The following is a 26,041-nucleotide window of genomic DNA, read 5'->3' as shown; positions in this document are numbered from 1 at the left end:
TGGTCCTCTTTGGTTACAGATCAAAATGAATGTAGCAGTGCATTCAGTAATTTGTGTGATCGTAGCTCATCAACATGCTTTAACACCATGGGCAGCTACAGATGTGTATGTAAGTCTGGTTACACTGGTTCACCTTACACACCACCTGGACAACGAACATGCACAGGTAAATATGGAAACATTAAATTGTATTAAGTATATTATTAATTGTCAACCAAGTCAATAAATCCCTTCTTGTTCTTTGTTTCAAATTATAAAGTTACTGAGTATCAAATCTGATCAAATAAGCATTTCCTATAGTTGATAATTTACAGATAAATATTACATGACAAGGTAACCTTTTTCTTATTGTTCTACACACCTGTCAGCAGAAGGGTAGATACTTTTAAAGGGAGGGGGGAGGGGAGGGATTTTTGGTTAGAATGTGGAAATCAAATATTGGTCTCAAAATGAGCAGAAATCAGGGTGTTCTTAATACATTCATCAACAGAATAGTTATGAAATAAAACCAAAATTTAAAACAAAACTGTTCTCTCTGTTTTCCGTCTTCATCTACAGTATAGTGTGAAAGTAACCTTACTTTTAAGCAGAGTGGAATGCAATAACTTCAGTAATGGCACTCATTTCCTTTGCAATTGTGGTGATGATCGTGACACACTGTTTTATATCTGAGAGCTCATTCCCTGCAGTGAACTCAGTTTATTCTATTCATCTCAGCAGAGGTGATAAGTCCATTTTTTGGTCCATGTAAGCAATAGCGGTAATCCTAGTTAATGCTATTCATCTAGTCACCAATTTGTTTTTGATCGCAGTGAAATTACAAAATTCGACATATAAGTTCCAAAAGCTGGAACTGACAATCCTACAAGAGAATTAATAACTCATATCCTACAAAATGTAAGGAAAAATAAATAACTTCTGTCTTTATTTAGTCAACTTTGTGGTATAAAACTGTATACTGTCCATCGTCATTGGCTGAAATATCATAGTTCAGAAAACAAAGTTGAGTCATAAGAAAAGTGCTTTCCCATTCTGCCCAAGATAAGACAATAGGACCTCTCTAAGAATGAGGAAAGAAACCAACCACTCATAAATACAACAATGAAGAATTCATACTTAAAGGTTTTGAAACATCAGTAACATTACAAAGTTTCTTTTTGTTACAGGTTAGACTTACATGAATTTGTCTTTACTAGTTTCCTTTTTTGCTTCATCATTTGCTTTTTAACTCTTGAGAACTTGCCTTGCCATGTGCAGCACTAGTTGATGAGCAGCCATCTGTTGTAACACAATTAAATATATATGACAAATTTAACCTAAAATGGGAGTATGGTACATGGCCATGTTGTTCCAAGCCTACCACATGTTCTAATTCTCGTTTTGTAGACTGAAAACATCGACAAACAAAATGTTTATCTGAAATAATAAGTTATCCCAACTAAGAATTTTCTTTTAACATTCCTGTGAAGAAAATATCGGATGGGTCAAATAACAGAACATTGTACAGAATCGACAAAGAAAATGTAGAAGAGTAAGTGAAGGAAATTGCTTATTCATTTCTTTCCCATCCATCCATTCTTATATTGCCATTTCTGTTTTAATCTATGCATTGGCCCCTGGTTCCTCTTTATCCTATCAGGAACATAACTGCTTACACACTTTCTGTTAAACTTACCAGGTGAGTTTGTTGACGACAACTTAGGCTTGGCCTAGGTATTTACTGTACGTTTAACACACCTTGGACTGGCATGGTTTAATTCAGTTTAATTCAGTTAATCGAATGTAGACTATGTCTTAGCAAGCACAGTTTGGGAATCCACTGGTGGTTATGATAAAGAATGTTTTTATTCATTTATTTTAATGCTTTTTTTTCTTGTGTGTATTGTTACCATACACCGTAGTCATTGAATGGACCAGCGTACAATAACGGGCACATATTTATAAATGGTGCTGATATATCCACTTGTGTACTTCTATTGTGTAGCATATGAACATACTGATTGCAATCCCTTAGAATTCCCCGCACTTAAGCTGCTTTCTTGTGTTGATCATGTTTCATGCTGTAAGGTTACTTCCACATGGTACTGTTCATTCCCACATTGGAATAAAATTAGGCTGATAAATGCTACATAACCTCCATGGAAATCTTGTTTGGTGCTTAAAAATTACTTCAAGAAAACAAGAGATATCTGATGATGCTGCAGTGGAAGTCCCTATGAGCTCCATAATTAGGGCTTATAGAAGATATTCTAGAAAAATGTAATTCATCTCTCTGGCATGGAGCTTAGAGGCACTACAAGTGAACACAAAATATCCAGAAATGCTAAAAGCTTCCCGAAACTTTGCACCATGAACACCCACCAGGGCTTTGAACTAATTTACAGAGAAATTGAATTCTTCTCTCACAAGTATTGTTTTTGCTCAACTTGCTCTGAGAGAACAAGAAATGCCTAAAATCTCTGCAGCTTTGGGGCTTATAATGCCCCTTCGACCCCTACTATAGGGCTCAGAGATACATTCCATAGAAATTTAGAGTATTATAAATACTCTTTCTGACATGTAGTAATGCTTCAGCAGCAGGGGACACCCCCCCACAACCCAATGTATTCCCAGCCAATTACAGTGTGCAAGACAAAATTCTTTTACCATTTGCAACATTTAACGGTCAGTCACGTCTGTCTCAAAAATTACAACGTGTATGCAGTACTATACTGTGCATGTGGGCATACCGCATGCTCGTTTATGTTGCTGCAATACATGTGCTGCATACGTACGCCAGGCTACAGTCTCTGAAAATGATCAGAAACAATTATGGAAATCATTTTTCACTACCAGAGAATTCCTGCAACCCAACATGATTAATCATGATCATTGTAATACACAACATAAAATGTCTATAACTCTACACTTAACAGTTCTGTCCAAGATTTTGGCAAAGGGGATCTCTGTAAGGCTAGTCACTCAGAGTAAAACTTTAGCCTGTGGCGGATAGACTAGGCCTGTATAGCCTAACGTTACGGTACTCTAGCACCTACAAGGCTAGATCAATACATGGTAGTATTACTTATGTACGGCTCTCGCGCAAGGCGTGCCATTTCGAATTGCATGACGTACGTAACTAAGTAATAATCCCTGGGCATCTATATAGTAACTTTAGTGCACATGATGTGTGCAGTGCACCATGTCAGGCAACTCCAGTAGTGTAACTTGGAGAGTTCTTTTGTAACCCTAATGGTCCACATTATGTTGTTTAAAGTGTGGTGAAACCTCAGTTCTGTTGTTGTATGTTCTCCTCTTAAACTGCTTGACATTGACATATCTTATATTTCTTATATGTTCAAGAATAACATAGCCTGAGATTCATCTGGAATTACCATTGTTGTGAAGTGTCTCTTCCTTCCTGAAAAATCAAAGGGTACCTATGTCCAAAGTGGTCCTGTCTAATGTACAGTAACGTCGAGCAATTTCTCCCAAGTTCTGGTCTTTTTGAACTTAATAATAATCTTCAACACATATTGAGACAAAAATTGGAGAAGACGACAATTAATTGCATCTCTAATTTATTAAAAGCCTCAATCACTGATTCTTGCTTGGTACAGAGGAAATTTATCAATATTATGGCCATGATTAACTTCACAGAGATCACATTTTAATTAAATAAAAGTAAATAGAAATGATAAAGTAAATTGTGTTACGCAGTTACTTAGTTACGTTAACTCATGGAAGCACGATTATGTTGAATAACAAAACGTAAACCTTCTCAATAGTTTCAGCTAGACTGATTAACATAGCAAATATTTGCGATACTCACCTGAACGGTACATAAAATGTAAGGAAAAATGACGGATAATATTATCACGGATCAACACTAACTCTCTCTCGTTATTTAAAAACATTACAATAAATATCGGCTACTTTCGTCCACCTTTAAAGATGACCTAACTTTTATGAGCCGACAGTTCCCCATTATTGAACCCCCATACAAAGATTCAACAAATTCTATGTCCCTTAACAAGACACCCTCGCTTCTCGCTACTTAAATACACGTTGAGTACGATACTTTTCTTAGATTTTCTTGGTTGTACGATCAGTACGTATCCCTGCAACCCCAAAGTTACTCGATTTCCCTTTCTTAAAACAAATAATTAAACCTACAAGTCATACCAAGCACATAATCGTGTGATTAAACAACTATTCTAGTGTATCGGTCGCAACTTGCAGAAAATAGGCGATTCCCCTTATTTCATGTCCCATCTGAGGCAAATCTTGGTCTCCTTGTGGTGAGCTTAATACTAATTAACAATATTACACTACCACTCACAATGGAGCAAACATCTCCAGATTCGTGGTGCAGATTTGACAAGGTTTTATAAATATAGAGGGGTTAGATTGTCATTGGCTGTACCCACCTGCAATTCGTGGAGGCTGCATGCATCCTCTCTACTCTACACTATTTTTTGGGATACAATTTCAGACTTTAGGCATCAGCGGCAGGTAGAACTAAGGGAACGCTCAATCTTACGACGATTAAGTTCCTTGACTAATTAGCTTAAGTAGTATGGCATTCCATAACACTAACATGAGAGTAAAAGTATGATATGCTTAATCTTAAGGAAGTAGTGCCAGATTACCTGCACAACCTCTTTTCATGTACAACCAAACCTCTACAGTAATCAAAAACATCCATTTGATCTCGCTAACTGTTGAATGTGTATTGTACATCTGAGGTGAAGTAAGATGTAAGCTAAATCATTAATGTTCCTATTATTGCATTTTCTTGGACAGTGAAGGTATCTTATAACTATTTTTTGTGAAAGTGGTATTAGTGTACTCAGTGACAAATATCTTTGAAGTATAAATCAGCATTTTCATAACTTAAATTAGCACCTAAAAAAACTTAATGGGTATGGTGGACACTGATGTCTCCACTGTAGGCCAACACACAGCATTCATGCACATTAGAGTCAACATCATGGCTTCAAATTACCAGTCTGCTCTTATGGTTAATGCAATATGCTGACCTCAGATGACGGATCAAAGAAATCCTTGAATGTTGATTTTCGTTTTCATCATCACATTCTAACTTCACTGGTGTCTTGCACACTTACTCACTACAGTACATTACACAGCATGCATTATTGGAGTCAATATGGAGTCAAATTACCAGTTTATTGCAACTCAGTTTATAAAGGGACTCAACTCCTAAGGTCATTGCATGTTGGCATTAAACCACCTTTATCATTCAATGTTGAGCACTGTTTTATCACCACATCTTCAAAGATAAATATGTGTTTCTGCCAATCTAATCTGTCAATAACTAGTCCGTCCATCTGTCTATTTTACAAATGTCCTTTACTGTCTTGATTTCAGTTTGTCTCTGAAGAAGTTTAGGAAAATCAGGTCATCGTGACATTTTACTATTTAGTGTTTTCTGCTTCATCTCCTCACTTGCTTTTTTTATGACCACACTGAGTTTCTTCATCTCCAGGAATGACTTATTTTCCTTCTTCCATACCTAGACAACACTCCACCAATAATCTCTGATTGCCCATCAAGCACTGTGGTGAGGGCTATTTCACAAGATGATGACTCGGTACTAATCTCCTGGACAGAACCCACTGCAACTGATATCTCTGTACCAGTAACAGTAGTGTCAAGTCATCGACCTGGACAGCAATTCAGTATTGGTTCAGCAACTGTTACCTACACCTTCACGGATACAGCTGGCAACTCAGACATGTGTAGCTTTCAAGTGTTTGTGTTTGAAAGTGAGTATGTTAATACTATTGCAGTGAGGGGAACTTTTGAATATGCAGAACTTGGTACTACTTCGTCATGTTGACAATTAAGTGCTCATACTAAAAGGGTATCACGATTGACCAGTTGCTGGACACCCTCTTGACCCTGGCCATTAGTATTATACCACAGTTAATGTAGAAATACTACAAACTTGAAAAGTTTTGAGGATTTGAGAAAGTTATCCTAAAAAGTATTGTTGGAATGTGGTTATATCCTTCTCTCCAGAAATATTAATGATACACTGATGATGTTCAAAAGCCTTATATAAAGTACCATTAAATGCAGATTTTTTAACTTGCTGAATATGCAATGGATGAACCATTAAATACACTTAGCTAGAGTTTTAACCAATTGAAGTTAACTAAGTGGGCAGTTAACAAATTAGATCCAATCATCAACATTTCATTGCTGGGACATTTGTTATAATGGTGTAATACAGATACAAACTGGAAAGTTATTTTTAGTGCATCTTGTTTTTAAAGCAAATAGAAGTTACAGGATAGTCCTGTATGGTTATGGGACCCTCCTATTGAGCATCATCATCAATTGTATAGTAACCTAACTCTAAAGTCTGCATAAATTAGATTTATAGAACTAACAGTTGGGAAGCTGTCCCAGGGGTCACTGGAATTTATTAAGCTTTGGTGACGGCACAAATTGTGAATTTGCACCGGTAAACGTTCACTGAGACACGAGAAATGAATGTGTGTTGTTTTCTGTAAAACCTCATGCTAAGGTCTATTTAACCTGAGAAATAAGACAAAAAGGTTTCTGACCTACCACTAGCAATAAATTTGAACAGAATGACTCACAGGGAAGCCTCTAAATTACAGGTGAATTTTAGGTCATGGCTGCTTAAAAGCCGTAGCGACCAGTCATGAAATTGACCCAAAAAAGACTTAAAATATCGGAAAAAGCACCAAAGGTTCTCAAACAGTTAGATAATCCACATTCCACACATAGAAACATCCATTAAATATCACAGTCTGCGAGAATACGGCCAATCACAATTCATTTCACATGGCTTTGGCGTTCACGAAAGATGTTGGACTGCCATCTTTGAAATTGTAACAAGTTAGCATCATATATATACAGCTCTTCATTTAACACAGGATATGCGCTGGAATGCAACAACGCAGAAGCCAGTGTACAAATCTTGATCGGTTTTAGCAGATTTAAAAATTTAAAATTGGCTTTTGCTTAGATAATTCCATACCACAAATGAAAACATCATCAACTTATTTCAGTTTGCTAGAAAACGGCCCATCACAATTCAGTCCACATGGCACCAAAGTTTGCGAGTGATGTTAGACATTCATCTTTGAAATTGTAACAAAGTTAGCATTATATCCAGCTCTACATTCAACGCAACGTTTCCACGGTTCGTAGGGATACGCGGAAGCACTATGTAGCAGCCAATGTACAAACACCTTTGAATTGACCGTTTCAATGATGGTATGTGTTGGGGGGGGGGGGTGGGGCTGATCTTTGACAAGTAATGTGCTTGGTAAACTACATCACTCCTAATGAAAACTTGAGCATGCAATTCAAGGATTGAGGCTGTGGTTACCATCGCGAATTAATTTCCTTGCATGCTTGTGCTTAGCATTATACTAGTAACATTGCACTGCAGATTCCTTAGCATTCCATGAGAGGTGGAGTCAAACTATAGTGATAGGAACAATACCCCCCCCCCCCAACCCCCTCCATCCACAGGAGGTATCTGCTTGTTGTATAACTTGCATGGTAATGGATAAGTATGTGAAACTGCATATCTCTAAAAACTTTCTTGCAAGAGACAGTGTGCATTTCAAGGTACAGAGGAGCAGAAGTAGCATGTTTGTCTTCAAGTAGCTCTAAATATTAGTAGTCTTATGGACAAGTGGTATGAGGTACAAGATCCAGTTTTTGACACCTGTGACAAACAAAGAATTGAATAGAAAACCACTTATAAGGGAACTTCTCTTTTATTGGAGGAAATATCGTTTACCTGAAAGACTGATTGCCTAAATATAAATGTAAAAGGAACATTAAAAGAGTTATGCTGTCATAAAATTAGAAAAGGTTTTAAACAATACTGAGTACTAAGCTGTTCATGCAATATATGAACACACTATACTTTTTCATAGCTGCTCATTAGGAATCCTCAATTTTAAACTTACATGAAACACACAATAATACATGTTACCATTAAAACTCTTTCAAAACACTACAAAGCAACGCGACAGATACAGTATAAAGACACATTTCCTATAAATGTAAGTTAAAGGTGAAACAAAACTGAAACTGAAAGAATTGGATGACTATGACATCCATAAACTTTTTGGTATGGCCAAAGCAAAGGCAACATTTCATACTCAATGAACAAACACCCATGATGGAAAAAGATGTTTAGTAAGTTGATTTGAGCATGGAGGTACCTCCATGATGTGAGTGAGTTTGACAAAACTAACTGACTTTAGCATCGTATTACTGTTCTTAGCAAGCACAACAAGATGTGTATTAGGTGTCAGCAAATATGTAACAAGAAAATTCAGGGTGAAGTAACAGCACTTGTAAAAACCTGTGCGGTAGCAAACTTTCACAATTTCTTTACTTGTGTTTTTGCAAGGACTAGCAAATTGATCTTACTTGGAAAAAATTGTGTGTGAACTAACACTTAACTTTATACTCTTGACATGGAAATGACTTGATTAGAACTCTGTTGAAAAGCTTAAGCAATTTTTTCCCTACCCTCTTTCCTTACCCTCTTTCCTTAATCCTATGTGTGTCCCTCTACAGTTTATCTCCTACCTCTCCTCTTCCCCTGTTCGTGTTCACACTGCTCATTAACCTGTCTGTATTCTGTGTGTGTATTTGTCTGTTCTGTTACTGCTACTTGTCATTTAGCCTCTGAAGAAGATCCTGCTAAGTTCAAAACGTCAGGCCAACTTACTTTTATTTTGTAAAGGGAGTCCTTTTGTTTGTGGATCATAATTAATACCTATATCATTCAGAAAGACAAAGAAGTTTCCTGGGCCTCTTTTCCATTTTTGTTTTAACAGTAATTTTACAGTGTCCAGGAACCATCACGGCCATGGCTGGAAGTGAGGTATCTTTTAACAACCCCACATGTTTATCGGTCACTTTTACACCTGAAACATCATCATCTAGCTGTGTACCAGCAGGTGGAAGCACTATTTCAGCAGACACTCAGGTGTCCTGTTCTTGTAACAATTTTCAAAATGTTCAGTGTTCTTTTGAGGTGTTTGTTACTGGTAAGTCATAACTTTATTCATGGAGCCATGATTCTTAATTTCACCATTAATTGTAATAATAAACTTGGTTTATATTTCTAGTATTATATTCATAGCCTGGCACTTTCCTATCAGCGTTTCATCTTCTAAGGAGTCTTTGCCAATATCACTTTGGTGAATTCCCTCAGGATGTGTATGGACAGCATTTTTCAGGCAGGATGGATATAACATTTATTTAAGTTGAACATGACAACATGGTGAAACATTCTATTTAAAACAGACTGTTTGCCTCTTATATGCCTGTGGGAATTGCACAATGTCGTTTATTAATATGATTGGCTCATTGGTTTAATGCTGTATTAGTTGTTTTCACTGTTGTCTTAATAAAATCAGCAACTAGTTTTCAAAAACAATTCGGTCTCCAAGGACATGAACACTACATTTAAACAAAAAGTGACTATTATCAGTGCGGTTGGAGACGAGGACATTACAAGAGAGTGTGCACATTGAAAAGCATGGACATTGGCAATCTTGCAATTCCTACAATTAATGCATTTTAATTTGGGGAAGTAAACAAGACTTGGAAATTGATTATTTGCAACTATACCTTGTTTTGACTGTATAATTCAGGTAGACCATGTTAACATTTTCAGTGTCCTTTTCATTTTCTTGAATAAATATTCATTAGGGACAGGGCAAAATGATATTTGGGGGCAATTCAGCTCGTAAGCACAAGCGCCTTCTCTACCTGTAAAACCTAGGAATATTCTTATTTTGCTTTCTAGCACTCTTATTCTAACATAAATTCAATTTTTAATAAAGATTATATTCATCATTCAACTCCACTGTTTGTCAAATGAACACTTTCATTTATGATATAAATCGTTATCATCTGTATTTTTATTTACAACTGGTTACAAGCTACCAATCCTTCCATGTAAAATTGTTACTTTAATGTATGTAATGACACGCATTCGTATCCTAACCGCAAACGTAATAATTTCTTGATTTTCCACATTTTAGACTCACATCCTCAGAACACAGTGTCCGTTTCCAAAGGCCTGAACTCTGGAATTCACCCCCCAATATCGTGATTAAATGTGCCTCAAATGTTGCTTTAAGAGATGCCTTATAATTTCTTGACAAACCTCTGCGACTAACAGTTCCTTGGTTCTGTTATAGCCTTTTCACCTAAAATATAGCTAGCTGTGACCCCTTTCATGGCAGTTTTTGCATATTTAGAAATTTGTATTTTGTAAGGGGTTTTCATGTTTATTAGCTACTCCAAGCTTCTGGTGGGCACTCAGTCTCTTCCTCTTTAAATTGATCAAGTTCTGTGTATTATTATGCTGTTGATTTCAATGAAATAAAGTTCTTTGAATGAATGAATGAATGAATGAATGAATGAATGAATGAATGAATGAATGAATGAATGAATGAATGAATGAATGAATGAATGAATGAAATGAAATGAGTTTATACACATTCTTAAGAAACTACGTGATCAGTTGTGTTAAGTTGTGTTAAACAAAGACATTGTAGTGATTTTTAATAATATGGTTTCTAGATGAACCAATGTTTATGGTAGCATTCACTTCACAGAATATGCATAACAGTACTGTGACTTATGTTAAGTCAGTCTGTCACCATAGGCATAGGAGCCCAATTTGATTTGGGGGGGGGGCTGTAACGACTTGCCTGAAAAATATAAGCAACATTTTTTGTACGCTCTGCGCGCATCCAACATGTTAATGTGCATATCATATAGACATGCATCGGTTATTACATCGTATACCAGTAACATACAATCATTTGCCATGTTATTACCCTTCCATATTGGTTAGAATTATTGGGGAAGACGTAACAATAATAATGATAATAACCATATCAGTTTAACCATTGAAAAACACATTGCAAATTATTTTTCTTTCAGTAGGTGACCAAAAAATTCTGGGCATATTGCCCAAATTTTCACAAACATTTTGGTTTGGGGGCTGCAGCCCCCCCCCCCCCCCCCGCCGCCTCCTATGCCTATGTCTGTAACTCAACACTGTAGAGTATAACAGTAGGTTACTAATTTTATGTTTTGTTTAAAAACTTTTATGTGACTTTAACTCACTTGTGTTTAAGGTTGCAACTGTCATGTTTGCAATGTTTGCCTCTGACTTTAAGACAAAAACTACAATACAAGACTTGAGTATACCTTTGATTAAAAAGGGAAAATTAACGATATTGTTATAGTGCATTATGCTAGAGAGTAAACAAGATATTTGCACCTGGTCATGTCTTTTCAAATATCGATCTGTATAGTCCGATATGGGATATACATTATTAGATATCTGTTAAAGAGGTTATGAAATGAAAAATTTTCATGTCTTGGAATGGTTTATCTACATTACTACAACACCACCCATGCACAACTTTCCGTAAATACGGCTTCAAACGCCAGATATTCGCTGTCAAAGTATTCCCTAGAGACCTCTCGAGCTGCCACTCGTTAAAAAAAGCAAAGCTGCCCACCGCAGTTCATCTGACGTCATCAAAGGAACCATTTCAGCCAAAGCCGACTCCCCGCTGTTTACCGATACGGCGTTATACAGTTTACTAAATGTAACCACAACACTCTTTTCATCAATTGTCTTCTTCCGAATCTTCCGATTCCGAGGAAATAGGACTTCACCTCTCAGGACATTCGTAAGCTTTGACTAAAATTATTTTCTGGAGGAAGAAGAGGAGGAAATAGTTTTGAGGGTGATGAAGATAATATCGGTGTTTTTCCTTATCAACTGAGCCCCTTGCAGAAGAATTGTAAAACGATCCCGATGGCCGAGACGCGTCGCTGCCATGTGAAGTCCCCGAGCAGAACGGTTGGACGACCCTGAACCGAAACTGGTCGGTTGAGCATAAACAAAACCACCGTTACTAAGACCTTCATATGATTTAAATAATCTCGAATGTCAATGATCCTGCTACTTAACTTCGTAGCAAAGCTTCTAGAATGTTGTGTCTTACAGTGCAAGGAAAATGTGACGTTCTGTACAGTGCAAGTGCAACCATATAGTACTAGTAGTGGTAACATGGGTCTAGACCTAACTAATAGACGTTGTATAACAGACTAGCCCGTGTAATTGTATCATCCAACTGTTACGCAAAATCACAACACAACGCCAAAAACCTTGCAGATCTAGTAGTGATTGTTCTGAAACCAACTGGCTTTAAGTTTTGTGCAAAATATTAGGTAACCAAAAAAAAAATTGTAATTTGCTGTATCGAGGAGGCCTATAGGCTATGGTCATAACAAGTAATTGGGCAACAATATAGGCCTACAGGCACTCATAACGTTGTGTATGTGTAGTGTTTTGAGCGAGTTGTGTTCAAATTCTTCGATTTCTGTCATCTTTTGGAAAAGCTTGCGGTAGAAATCCGTATTGACTTGTGGTGGAGCAACCTGATATCATATATCGGCTCGGCATATTTAACAGTAACGAGATAAATTTACGTAAAAATAAAACACCAAATCTCAATTACTACGGAGCGCTGCATGCAACAGTGCAATGTTGTGTGTTCTCAGACGTCTCGGAAGTGAGCTGAGTTCCTCGACTGACGTCACGCCGCATTACCATAAATACAACAATTTTTCGAAAGTTTTTATTACCCTCGAATTTTTGATCGTTTATTCCTCGAGGATGCAAGTTTCGCTTGAGACAAATTGGGTATCATTGGAAAGCTACGAGTATACAGAATACGATGAGAAAGATTTTTTTTTCCATTTCATAACCTCTTTAAAGCTGATATTACGGACATTGGTACAACACTAAAATGTGATGTTTTTAAATAAGTGGGTGTGGTTTAATTTGAAAGCAAGTGCAATTATCAATAAAAACCAACAATTCAAATGTAGTTTATATTGGTCTAACTGTTTCAACATTTGGGTCATTTCTTTGTTTCTAATTTTCATGTTCAATAATCTGTAGCATAAGGAACCTCAATGCACCTTTGCATTTCTGATTGTACCCTGTTCAAAGCTTACTCATACTTAATTTGGACATACCTAATAGCATTAATTAATTTGCTTCTATATCTTATTACTATTGGTGTCTTTGTTTCAGGTTTACCCATCACCATCCAGTGTCCTAATCCAACAACGATTATGTTTGGTAGCTCTGTGGAATATACTACTCCATCTTGTAACAGAAATGGTAATTTGGGATCATCTGTTACTTGCTTACCTTCATCAGGAACTACTCCAACTAATGATATTGATGTGACATGTACATGTGACAGCTATCAAGCATACAGGTGCAGTTTCCATGTGACAGTCACAGGTAAGTTTTAAATCATTGCACTTAACTCCTTAATCCCCAATTGTGATCATATAATTGTCCCCTGGGGGAAATATATTTACACATTGTAATTACTTAAAATCTGTTCATTTTTGTCAATAGGGACCCAAGTATTGACAGATAGGTATTGAAATGAGGTTTTAATTTTTATATATATTTTTTTTATAATTGAGCTAATTAGATATGTAAATATGCAAATGAGGTTATGATACAAACACTGTACTGTTTTTGCCCATTTGAAATTATTTTGATGAAATCTGCTGGACTTTTGATAGTTTGATGAGTTCAAGACAAGTTATTTCATAAGTAAAATATAATTTGATGTTTGAATGTGAGGAATATGACTGATTTCCCCCCTCTCTCCAAAGTACTGTATTATGTAATACAATGGTAGCCACGCGTAACGGTAAGTCATATATACCAATTGCGCTACGACAGTACATGTATACACAATACATAGTACATACAGTGTGCAACTGTGCGGCTTACCATATCAGAATTTCATCGTCAGAATCTTCTTCTCCAACGGCTGGATGGTCAAATTGCCCATAAAAAGAAGGTCTAACGCCTCTTAGAAGTATTTAGCCATGATAATATGTGCTAAATAGTTACCGTTTCAATTACGTGAGTGATAGCGTTGAGTCCGTTGATCACACACTACACAAAGCATATCAACTGTGGTTGACTAAATTCTACACCATAGAAATGCTCGAGTTGAATTGCTAGGGATTACTCACAAAGTGGAGGTGCTATTGCTAAATTGTTTCTATATAGCCCAGCGTTTCAGTGTGGCGCTTCTGGAGAGCTAAAAATCTACTCTGTAGGGTGAGGCATTCTGGAGAAATACTTTCGGAAAATGGTTCGTGTTTTGGCTCTAATTTAGACCGAAAAATGTATTTTTTGACATATTTTCTCCAAATATAGAGCCATCTCTCTACATATGCCTGTGAGGCTCCTGATTTGATTCCTTGTATGTCTTAGCTAGTTGTATGAGATAGGGGCAGTTGACTTGACATTTTTCACTGTTCTCAACATTTTTTTGAAAAAAAGGTCAAAACGACCGTTTTTTTTAACGTAAACAAATCTTTGAAGACCAAAAAAAAAAAAAAGACCATGTGACCCCCTCGGAAAAATGTTGTTTATTGATGCAGGCTGTCTTATGTGCAAAATAAAGCTATGGGAAGCTCTCTGGTGTATTCCTATTTCGAGTAATGATCTTCTAAAAATAAGGTTTTTCAATGGTCCACATTTGGACCACCACCTGAAGGGAGGGAGTTAATGAACAATTTAAACATCTTATATTTCTAGAGTATACAGGCATGCAAAGTATACAGCCACTTTTAGTGGGTCATTGTGTGGTACCTGTATCATAGATGAGATGCATAATTAATAGCCATTCTTCCATTTTGTAAGTCTGTTAATTTTATATTCAAATAGAAATAACAACTGTTGTTTCTACTACAGTTTATGAATATCAAACTTAAGAGATAGGTAAGTTACATTTGGCATATTGATATATGCTGGGAGGTGATGGCCTTAAGTTATACTTTAATTTGTCCAGGTAAGAGTTTTGATATCTAACTCTGAAGAGACCATCCCAGCTTACTGAGTTAGTTTGCACATACTTGCTCGTGTAATCATGGAAGATAATTGAAAAACTTTTGTTTAATAAATGTCATGTATGATTAACAAGTACTAGTCAAGGTTTGGTTGTTACGGCCAAAAGGTTAACATACATTGATGATATTGTTAGCTATGTTTATAATACTTTGAAAGACTTAATCAAACAGTGTAACAGTCATAGTTAGCTACAAGTAACTCCCTGTTCTGTGCATGAACAAATGTATGAACACCAATAAGATAAAATCTATTGCAAACTTCAATGTTGTAAAGAAAGGATTTGAGAAAATTATCCTGAAAAATATAGTGTTAATGTTATTTGCTTCTAACCAGATATGTTAATGTTACACTGACCATGTTTAATAGACATATCTAAAGTACCATTTAATGCAATATATGAGTTTGTTAAATTATGAACCATTCAAGATACTTTGCTGCAGTTTTAAAAATTGAAGGTAATTATGTAAGCAGTTTTAAGTTTATAGATTCAGTCAGCAATATTGGATAGCCTGGATATTTCTCATAATGGTGTAAAACTGTTAAAAACTGGAAATAGAAATATATTACTTTTACTGCAATTTTACAATTCTTTCTTGATCACATTCAATTGACCCTTTGCTACTTCAGTAGGTGATGTAGATCAGATAAATGTATGAACACAAGCACTTGAACAAATTACATTTACTAATTTTACATGAGGAGAAATGGTTACTCAAAGTGGTGAATAAAGTCTTAAAGCTTAATAGCTTTCACATGTTGTAATTAATCAGAAAATACATTGGTATGATATAAATTGTACTTGCTTTGAAAACTTGACAGCTTTTATGTGGTAATTACTGAGGAAATACCTTGGTTGATATAACTTGTAGTTGGTTTGTAGGCCATGGGTTCGGTTGTTGTTAAGAAGCTACCTGATCACTGGCAAGTCCATGACCAAATCTAAAATTGTAAGACATGTTATTGTATTATGTCCTATTATTGGCATGGATGCCCCCCACCACTTTGCTCTCTAATTCTTTAGGTCTAATATTAATTTGTAATTAAACCATATGCCTTGATTATATTAATTTGGTCTCAAAGCTTTGAGATAACTGAGGATCAAGATATTGAAATTTGAATCTTTCATCTTTAATTTTCATACTATTGGTATAACTGAGGATCGAGATATTGACAATTGAATATTTCATCTTTAATTTTCATACTATTGGTAGCAGCAAAATAAGCCTATCATTCCAGACTGCATTGTCTTTATATTTTCACCTATTTTACAAGATTTCTGTAATATTATTGACAGAGTTTGTTCTTGTTGGCCCCATTCTTTTGTATAATTGTTGATGTGTAATGAATTTGAATGGAGCCATGAATGCTAAGTAATTCAACCAGGACAGAAGCAAGATGAAAACTTAATGTGTTTAAAATACCAACAGCATCTAGTAAAGATGATGTATGAAGAAGCTCTCAATAAATGTCAAATGTGCAATTTATTCCTATGCACTGTATTTCTGAGACTATCATATAACAGTTCAGCTCTTATGATTACCAATGTATGTGTGTGTCATTTTCTTCTGGCTGTAGGTGCTCCAGCCACTATTCAGTGTCCAGATGACTTGACTGTACAAGTTAATAGCCAATTGATGTATTCAAATCCGGCCTGTATCAGCAAAGTTGGCAGTTCTACTTCTCAATCATCCTGCAGCCCTGTGATTGGTTCTAGAATTACATCAGATGTTGAAGTAACCTGTACCTGTAACAGTTACCAAAATGTTCAATGCAGTTTTATGGTTACAGTTGAAGGTGAGTAAATCGGTAGCAAAGGTTTTCTAACTTTTAAGTGTTTTTGGTCCTTCAGTGATGTAAACATCTGTTCTATTAGATTCTCTGGAGCAACAACTTCTTCCAGACTTTAAAATCAGATTTTCTTATAAGGTAAACTATCCTTTAGACATGTTAATTATCATCCTATCTGTTACAGAGGCTCACACATTCTAGAAAGTTATGCAAGATGTAATGTGTTATTGTTTTGTGTTACGTACTTAAGTTTCATGTGATAATATGAAATTTATTCTCTTAAGCTATTTTTGAATACGTCTTGTACAGCAACCCTGTAGATATATTCTCCAAATTTGTAGGCAATCCATGTATGGGAGCAATTTTCTCCCTCTTGCATACTTTCTCACACTTCAAAGAACAAGAAATTGTATGTTCTATAATTAACCATTATTTACCAAAGGAAAACATTTAAAATGTTGCAGATATTCATTATTGATGGAAATTTGTAGATAAAGCTTTAAAATTCCCAACTATATATGGAGCAACTTAATATAAATATATTTAGGGTTAAGCTATAATTCCACTAAGAAGGAAACTGTAATTAGCATCCCATAATAATAATTTCTTTTGAACTGAGGGCCTACTTCTAAAGGTAGTTCTACAATCATTAGTTTACTGAATTCTGCTCCCTCACCTGCTGCTGCCAATAATCCATTTTTGTGATCTAAAATTCATTTGGTAGTTTTTCAACTTCTTTCTTGAACTGCAGGAAATAATTAGCAGATCCATAAATAACGTATAATTCACCAATGTGGCGAGAATATTCAAGTATTCAGTTTTAAACAGGAGTTACAAATTTTGTTAACATAAGTAACTATTAATGTTTAACAGTTACTTTCTGCTGATATATTGTGAATACAGAAAGTCTGTTAATATTTTTCAATTAATTTTGTTTTCAATGGAATTTGTCTTATACTCTGCTGTGATTTATACATTGTAGTAACATAAGTATGTATATATATATATTTAATGAAAACACCTCATTATAAATACAAACCATTTGTCAGCACAGGATTATACTTGGCACAATGGTACTGTGATGCAGTGGTTTTGCTTTGGTGTGTGAATTTCAATTGAAATGTGTACAAATGCAGTTTCTCCGTAAGTCAACCAGTGAGATTCTAACTTCTACTTGTGGATATAATACTGCAGTTGACTGGACATTATGCCATCTTTGCATCCAGCATCTTTCTCTCTTTTTATCCTTCTAGCTTATGTGGATTGTCCAGAATTGATGGTATTATATGCCGGTGACCAGCTGTCATTTACCAATCCATCCTGTATGTTCATGGGGGCCTCATCTCCTTCTACATGTGATCCTCAATCTGGATTCAGGGTGTTATCAAAGAGTCAGCAGGTTACTTGTACTTGTGACAACTATCCTGATACACAGTGCAGTTTTCAGATCTTCACTCAGAGTAAGTTCAAGAGTTCCTTCTCACTGACAAAATTAAGTGGTCTTGGTTTTGCCATATAATATTACTTATAGCAGTGCAGTATTGGGAGTACAGCTACTGTAAACCAATGCTATAGAACAGAATTTAGGCACAATGTAATTAGAAGTTGGATACTTCACAGGTCTGACAAGACTTTATGCATATGTTTAGTAAAAACTGGATAATTCATGTTGCACCAATCACCAGTTGTAATTACACTGTACCATCAATTGTATCTTCAGCTAATGGCTCAAGACACTTCAAATAATAACTGCATTAAGTTTAACACCACTTTTCCAATTATATGTATGGTCGTTACATATATCAGAAAATTCATTTGACCTCAACTATAAGTGAAACTTAAGTTTATAAGAATAATGAAAAATAATGGGGTTTTTTTTAAATTCAGTTAGTGGCTAGTTGATGTGAAAAACAAAGCACATTTTGTGGTCTAGCTAAATCAGTGCCCAATCCACTCATTAAAAAATACCCTGTGAAACATAATATGACTATGTAGCTTTTAAACAGGACAAGGTAATCTGATATTGATATATCTAATGTACGATATGTTCAATTCATATCACTAGACCTATCTATTAACAAGGTCAAGGGACATTAGCACCTTACCCATTACAGCATGGGCATGATGGATTAGTTTTTGAAGCAAGACATGTCTTAGTCTTGGCTGAGTCATTTGTAATACTCTCTTTCTCGCGTGCAAACTGTACATGCCTCAGAGACCGTTTCTGCCTACCACTAATGTGCTTGCTCACGGTATTTTACAAGCCCGAGGATCTGTCCGATACAAACATCTTTCTCTAAAGAGTGGCGTGAACTTATGCAAACCATAAAATCTTAATTCATATTATTATTACAAAATTGCGAGAACAGCAATTAGCGACCGTCTCGCAGTGTTCAAACCAATCAAAGGCCAAGTAACTGTTCACTGCGGGAGGCAGGGCTTGAATAAACATTTGGGGGAGTGGGTCCAATTGGCAAACCTGATTGGCTTTTTCGCTTTTCCAAAGCAAATCTGCCAAAATCAAAGGAAAACATAAGATAGCTTGGGATAAATGTGCAAGGCCTTTGTCTCAATCGAAAGCTTTGCCGTGGGCGTTCTCTGGTCAGTACAGCAAATATATACATGACACTAGAATTGTGACAAAGAAAGGTATACTAGGCTGTTCATACTAGGATATCAACAAGACTAGACATGTCTGTACAAAAGGAGCAGCGTTTTGAAGGCTTAAAACAAAGTAACACAATAATATTACTAGTGTTCAACCGATTATGCATAACAGAAAATACCGATTACCGATTATTTTTTTCATAATCGTACCGATTCCGATTATTTGAAAATGAGAAAATATCCCGTCTATACGAAATCGGCAATAAAGTTTGACAGAAACAATTATTGTTGTGATTTTCCCATGTTTCCTTTGCTTCGTTGTTATACAATGCTCTAAGGTATCATTTTGTATCAACCAAATTACCTCTGGAGTTTCTCGGAAAGAAAAATAAAAGTTTTTTTTTTTTAAATTTCCAAAATACGGAAATATGACATCCTACCTAGTCAGCACTGTGCTGAGCGAATGGCCTAACCACCTCGACGGGAATGTCACCTGTTAATGGCTTGAAATGGGTTAAGAATAGTTACTCAAAATATCCATCTCAAAAAGTATCTCAGACAAACCATCCATCGTCAATCTTTACCAAAGTGTAAATTTTAATGACATATTGCCTTCATTCCGACATTATTTTGTACTTATTTTCAGTACTTATACCGTTTATGAACAAATAGAAATGATACGAATTTGAAGTTAAACATACCTATTTGTTACCTATTTAACTCCATTCAGGTTCAATTAGAAAATGTAAGCTTAGGCCAATCAAACTGAAAAGCACATTTTACCATCGTATCTTGTTTAAAATTACTCTAAAGTGTAATACCAGATTGTAAAGAAATAATAACAACTAGAAACTACTCCAATATAAAATATAACATTCCCTCTTTAAGACATATCACTTACAGTACCTTCCAAACAAATGCCGATTTCCAGCAAATATAAAGTTGTAAACCGATGGTTAGGCTACATTTCCCATTGACTTAGTGTGGTTGTTAGGCTAACATGTGGTCGAAGATTGCAGTTTCCGTGGATATTTTTATTTTTTATTTGCGACACAACTAGAGCGAATGAACAGATGGCAAGGTTACATTTCCATGCAGTTGACTTAATGTGAAGTAAGGCTATCATGTGGTCAGAGATTTGTGAGGATTTTAGGTTATTTTCGCTGGTACTGAAATTGCTTCGTGCAGGCCGTAATTTGCCACGGTAACTTCCCGGTGATTGTGCGCGACCCTCTAGCACTGCTTCAAATTTGATGGGGGATGTGAAAACTGTTTGCGCGATTCGCGCTGCAACTGCAATTCCTAGCTAAAGCAAACGCATGTCACAATTAATTTTACACAGACACCTGATATAACGAGGGCGATTTTTTTATATTTCGTTTTTCTTTTTCGCACTGGTAATTGTGCTTTAGGAGGTCTTTTTAGCACTTGCGAGGGCAAATCGCCCGTCGCCCCCGCTTATTTCCGACCCTGTCCAGTACATTAATTCGCGAAATTGGTATTGCTGCTATGCTTACTGTGCCAAGAAATATGAAGTCACTAACCACGAGGGAAGCAAAATCGGCGACCCTGGCAGCCTAATTTGATGAAAGTATACACTGTGAAAGACATATAGAGGATGTCTTATTTTAATATTTCGTAGTAAAAGAACAAACCTAATACATCAGTTGATATTTTCAACTCCCATATGTTTTTGAATAATGATATTTTCACCTTCCAAATGTTTTTGAATAATCGGTATCACATAACTGGTATTCCACGTAGTTTTTACCGATTCCGATTATGTTCCGAATATGCAATATTCGTACCGATTCCGATTCCGATACGGTTAATCGGTTGAACACTAAATATTACTATTTCCATGTTTTGTTCAAAGCATAATTTGAAATATATGCACAGGTCTTTAAAATGTTGTATCTGTTACAGAATAAAAGTTAGGCATCTCATATAAAACAATTCCATAGCAGTGTATGCAATTAGTATGGCTATAGTATAACATTGATTAAAATCATGAGATTAATGTCAACTTATCTGAAAGTCATCTACTTGCATGTTGTCTTTCAATAAGAGGAGGGGTCATCCCTTTAAAAATTTGCAGGAATTGTTGCATTTCTCCTTTTTCTCCTATTGAGTCTTACTTTTGAAGTAATTTATAAGCTCATGTAGTAATCTTATATAAATTATTGAAGAAATAGTGTAAATAAAATAAAACTTAAAAATAACTAAAATAGTGAAATCTTCCAACTAAGTAGAAAATGTGCATTAATAGTCTCATTTCAAGTAATCAAATCAAACATAACATCTTTGCATTTGCTCTGTTCTTGTGGTTTATACTTATAAAAAAGGGCATTGTATTGTTGAAGATTATACTGAATTAGCTGGATATAAAAGTCATGAAGCTTTCCAAAACGACCATTGTTTTAAAGTCTTCATTTTATACTATTCCCAAACCAGTTGATGAATTTATGAGAATGGACAAAATGGATAAAAGTAGAAGTAAACGTGGTATTTCAATGAAATACTAAGTAGTTCATATGATGAAACTGGAGATTTAATTCAACAATTAACTGGCTCTTCAAGTGAGCAGAAGTTCATTAAACACATTTCTGTGTTGGCAACACTGTTATCACTCTGACCACTTCAGTTTAGAATTTTTGAGTTGTTTTTGACAATAATTTGAATAAGAGCCATCACATCACCCAGATGTGATCAATTAATCTTCATCTGAGCAACATGTGTAAAATAGATCCGTACTTATGATGACACTTGTTACACTGTTCTTCTCATGTGTTTGACTAAATGGTATCATTATAAACCATTAATGCAATCTGAATCTTCTAAAGAGTTACAACATAAGGCAATGGGCTTGCTTTGAAGAAGAATTGTCATAGCCATAAATCTCCTTGCACTGAAGAATCTAAGCTGGTACTGTGTCTGGAAGTGTTGACGTTTATATTAGACACCTGGTTGTTACAAATCATTGACTTAGTCCCCAACATATGTATTTAGCAGTTGTTCTTACTCTACCCGTACTCCTCCTCAGAAACATTATTATTGGAACTGGCTGCTGTGCCTTATCTTAATATTTGACATAAATTAGCTAAATGAAAGTGTATGAAGGACCCTCTGTTTACTTTAATGGAGGCTTCCTTGTGTGAAATATTCAAGTTTTCAATGAGTGTAAATGAAGTACACACAATTTGTTATCTTTGTTTCAGAAAGCATACTCACTTTAATTGAAATGTGTAAGTTGTATATATTTTACTACCATAGAATCTCCTCTCAGACAGGCACTTTTGCAATAAACTGTCACAGACACTTTCACTTACTGATAATGTTGTGTGATACACCTAAAGTTGCTAAGACACTTCTTTCTTTCTTTGACTAGTGGATTGTGCACTCACCAATTCTCCTCCCTGCAATGAAAACTGCTATTGTGAAGAGGCCACTTCATGCACCAACCAACCCAGTGTTTGTTCCAGTGAATGCAGAATATTTGGTTGTCCAGTCAGTAAGTGCATTACTTGGCTAATAGCAGGCAGTGTTTTGTTTATTTTTCAACATATTTAATTATCTTATCATAAAGCTTTGCTTTCCATTGGGGTGAAATCTAGTAAATCAAGAAACATTGAAACCATGTCATAGTGTTAATGTACAACATTCATACCCAGATTTGTCTAGCTGTAATACTCATGAATAATGTGTCTGCTGGCCCTGCCTTAGTGTCTGATTAACAAGGTTGTCAAGTATATTGTTTGATTCTTCAAAGCCTACCAACTATTTGATAAGATAATTGTTTCAGATTAATAACAGGAGACCATTAAACACTGAATATTTATATATTCTTTGTGTGATCTCAAAGGTTTCATTTTCAAAGTAATGACTTTAGGCATAATGTTGTGTGGTAGTAATGTGTTTATAAATCTAGTTATAGTATATTCAGCTTTAAAAGCTGTTGACAATGTTAGCTCCTCTGAGCAGGTGTAAATGAACTTAATTTTCATCCATTGTATTATAACTTATATTAATATGACTCAACCAAACCATGTTCTTCTAACTTGATATCAGCATCAGAGCATCATTGAATAAAGTTCAACACCACTTGTCCTTGACAAATTTGTAATCCATTGTAAATATGATAATTTTTAGCTATGAATGTCTTTATTTCATGTATCACCCAATTATATGTTCCTAAGAAAGGACCTGGAAAAATGGTCAAAACTGCAGTGTCACATGATCATTTTTTCCCTGGTTGTTTTCCTGTTCACATTCTATAAACACATCCTGGATGTTACTATATAGCAATTATCTTACTGTGTTTGATAATACTGAAATGTACATCTTCAATGAATTCACACCTAGCCAGGGACCTTGATTTATGTGATATGCCTGTGTCCAGACCAGAGTGTTTAACTATCTGCTTGGGTGAATTAGAGCTGCTTTCAAGTTATCAAGTTTCTTCCAAAGTCACAAATGGGGAAGTATACAAAATGTTATGTTTTCATATTGCGTTTTGTGTTTCGTTATGCTGAAGAAGTGATACAAATGTTCTGTGTGTTAGACTAAGTGGTGCAGCCACTTTAATTGATGAGTCTTGGATGTTTGAAGGCTCATTAACAAAACTTAAAAGTGACATGGAAATACATCCTGACAGAGAGCCATGTTCATTTAATGGTATTGTAACTAAATATCAAGTTAATGTGGTTTCTCAATTAAGCACCACTCCCTGTAAAGAATCTCAAGGAAAACATTCAAATTCAGTTATCTGCCAGCCTCAGACAAGTAATCAATATTTACTTCGCTCCTTGCTTACCTGTCTCCCCACAACAATAGCACCTCATTCTACAGTGTCTAGTATGCCCTGGTAATCTTTTAACACTGTGCACCCTCAGTGACCTGCTCCTTCCGGTCAATGCCCTTCCTTCTCATTCTAGGTCCATCCAAAGTGTTTACTCATGCGTTTTCGTAGTGGATTCAAATCTTACATATTAACCATATGACAACTGTTCAACTAATCAAGAAATAGGTTTTGGCATATGCAATCATAATGACCTGAATGTATGTTTTTTTTTATAGTTTGTAAACTAGTGATCTTTGAATGGAAGTTAATTTCATGAACAAGAATACCACAGGTGTTGCTTGAAATAATTTTGTGTGCAGGTTATTGAATATTCACAAAAAGTTCACAAAGAAAGTAGAAAAAAACAGATATCATATGATCTTTCTCTCATTTAATCTATAAACAAATGAACACCTTACGTATGTGTTAAAGCTCAACAAGCATGAACCTCAAGATGACATGAAGATTAAGGTTAGAAAGTAAATTTGTTGGTGTTGGTGTAGTTCAAAGGAAATTCAAGGTCAGTAAGGTAAAACTGTAAAATTTGGAAGTATGTTGCAAGCCTGGCTTTGAACTTGGTGTTCATAGCTGACTTGTAGGAGGCGGAGTTCATTGGAATTGTGGTTGGTCTGAGTGGTCTTAGTTATAAAATCGTTTATTGAGTGTACAAACCTGTTAATTAACCAACTGCTTGTCCTGCTAAGGAAATTCACTAGTCATGTATTATTGAATATTCTTGTATAGGTCTCTAAGGTGTCTGTTTGTGTTAGAGTGAAGGTTTGCTATTACATTTACTACAACTACACTGTATAATATTCACTATTACCTTTGAACATATTAAAACTCATCATACATGAAATAAAATCATCGTAAATGAAATAAATTTAACACTTTCTTTAATTTCATGATTGTTTCTTTCAGATATTACAAGTGAAAGTTTATCTCAGGTAAACCCACAGTCATCTGTTCAGATCAAGTGTATCTTAGAAGGATCCAGTTCTGTTCTTAATAGCCTAGAAATCAGACTATCTAGATCAGAGGAGGGACTAGATGAAGTTGGAATTAATCAAGTGAATGCTGTTGAAATCCCTTCTAACAGAAGAGAATCTACTTACAGAGTGATGAATGTGTCTCAAGATGATCAGTTTTTCTGTGTCATATTTAGGGCTCTTGGTGCAATTGGAGCAGTCAGTGTCACAGAATTTGTGTACAGTAAGTACTCTATGTAATTCATAGTGGAATCTGATTATCTTTTTATTTCACTTTTAATAAAAATTGTTCTTCATAAAATAGTCACAGACCCCAAATCAGATTTATCTGGTAAAAAAAAACAATTATGAATCAGTGGTCACTTTGTAGCAATAGAGCCATGACAGCACTGGCAACAACAATGGTCAAAGTTTAAGCTTGTGTCTAATATGCATATAACTAGGGATGCACCGGATCCAAATTTTTGGATCCGGCCGGAACCGGATTTTGCCGGATAGTACATGAAATCCGGCCGGATTTTATCCGGCCGGAACCGGATTTTTTCATTACACAAAAGAAAATCATTAATAAGAAGTAGAAGTATGAAACAAGGAGCAAATCTTAGGTGAGGTATACGCATATTATAAAGAAGGTGAAATTAAGACCCCATTTATGAGATTAAATATGACTTGAAGTGGTGTAATCTACATTCTTTAATAAAATAACTACACTATAATTGTTGACAAGCTTGATACAGTATGTAAATTTGTTTGCTGGAAAAATACTGCATACTACCTAGCAAGTTTGTTTTTAAACGGGAAGCTACATTTCACAAATCT

At 35.5% G+C, this 26,041-nt stretch overlaps 1 protein-coding gene across 1 annotated transcript in view; it reads left to right on the top strand.

Annotated features, from left to right (window-relative positions):
* Positions 1 to 26,041, top strand: part of LOC139978204 (uncharacterized) — a 98,854-nt gene that overhangs the window by 43,665 nt on the left and 29,148 nt on the right. The window contains exons 9-16 of the mRNA XM_071988146.1: positions 20 to 166; positions 5,520 to 5,768; positions 8,844 to 9,056; positions 13,145 to 13,360; positions 16,574 to 16,792; positions 18,040 to 18,246; positions 22,782 to 22,904; positions 25,155 to 25,445. Of these exons, the coding sequence (XP_071844247.1) occupies positions 20 to 166; positions 5,520 to 5,768; positions 8,844 to 9,056; positions 13,145 to 13,360; positions 16,574 to 16,792; positions 18,040 to 18,246; positions 22,782 to 22,904; positions 25,155 to 25,445 (1,665 nt within the window). The remainder of the gene's footprint in view (positions 1 to 19; positions 167 to 5,519; positions 5,769 to 8,843; positions 9,057 to 13,144; positions 13,361 to 16,573; positions 16,793 to 18,039; positions 18,247 to 22,781; positions 22,905 to 25,154; positions 25,446 to 26,041) is intronic.

This window comes from Apostichopus japonicus, chromosome 2 (genome assembly GCF_037975245.1).
Source record: "Apostichopus japonicus isolate 1M-3 chromosome 2, ASM3797524v1, whole genome shotgun sequence".
In the NCBI taxonomy this organism is placed as follows: Eukaryota; Metazoa; Echinodermata; class Holothuroidea; order Aspidochirotida; family Stichopodidae; genus Apostichopus; species Apostichopus japonicus.
The sequence above is the reverse complement of the archived record's forward strand: the minus strand, read 5'-3'. Positions and strand labels throughout refer to the sequence as shown.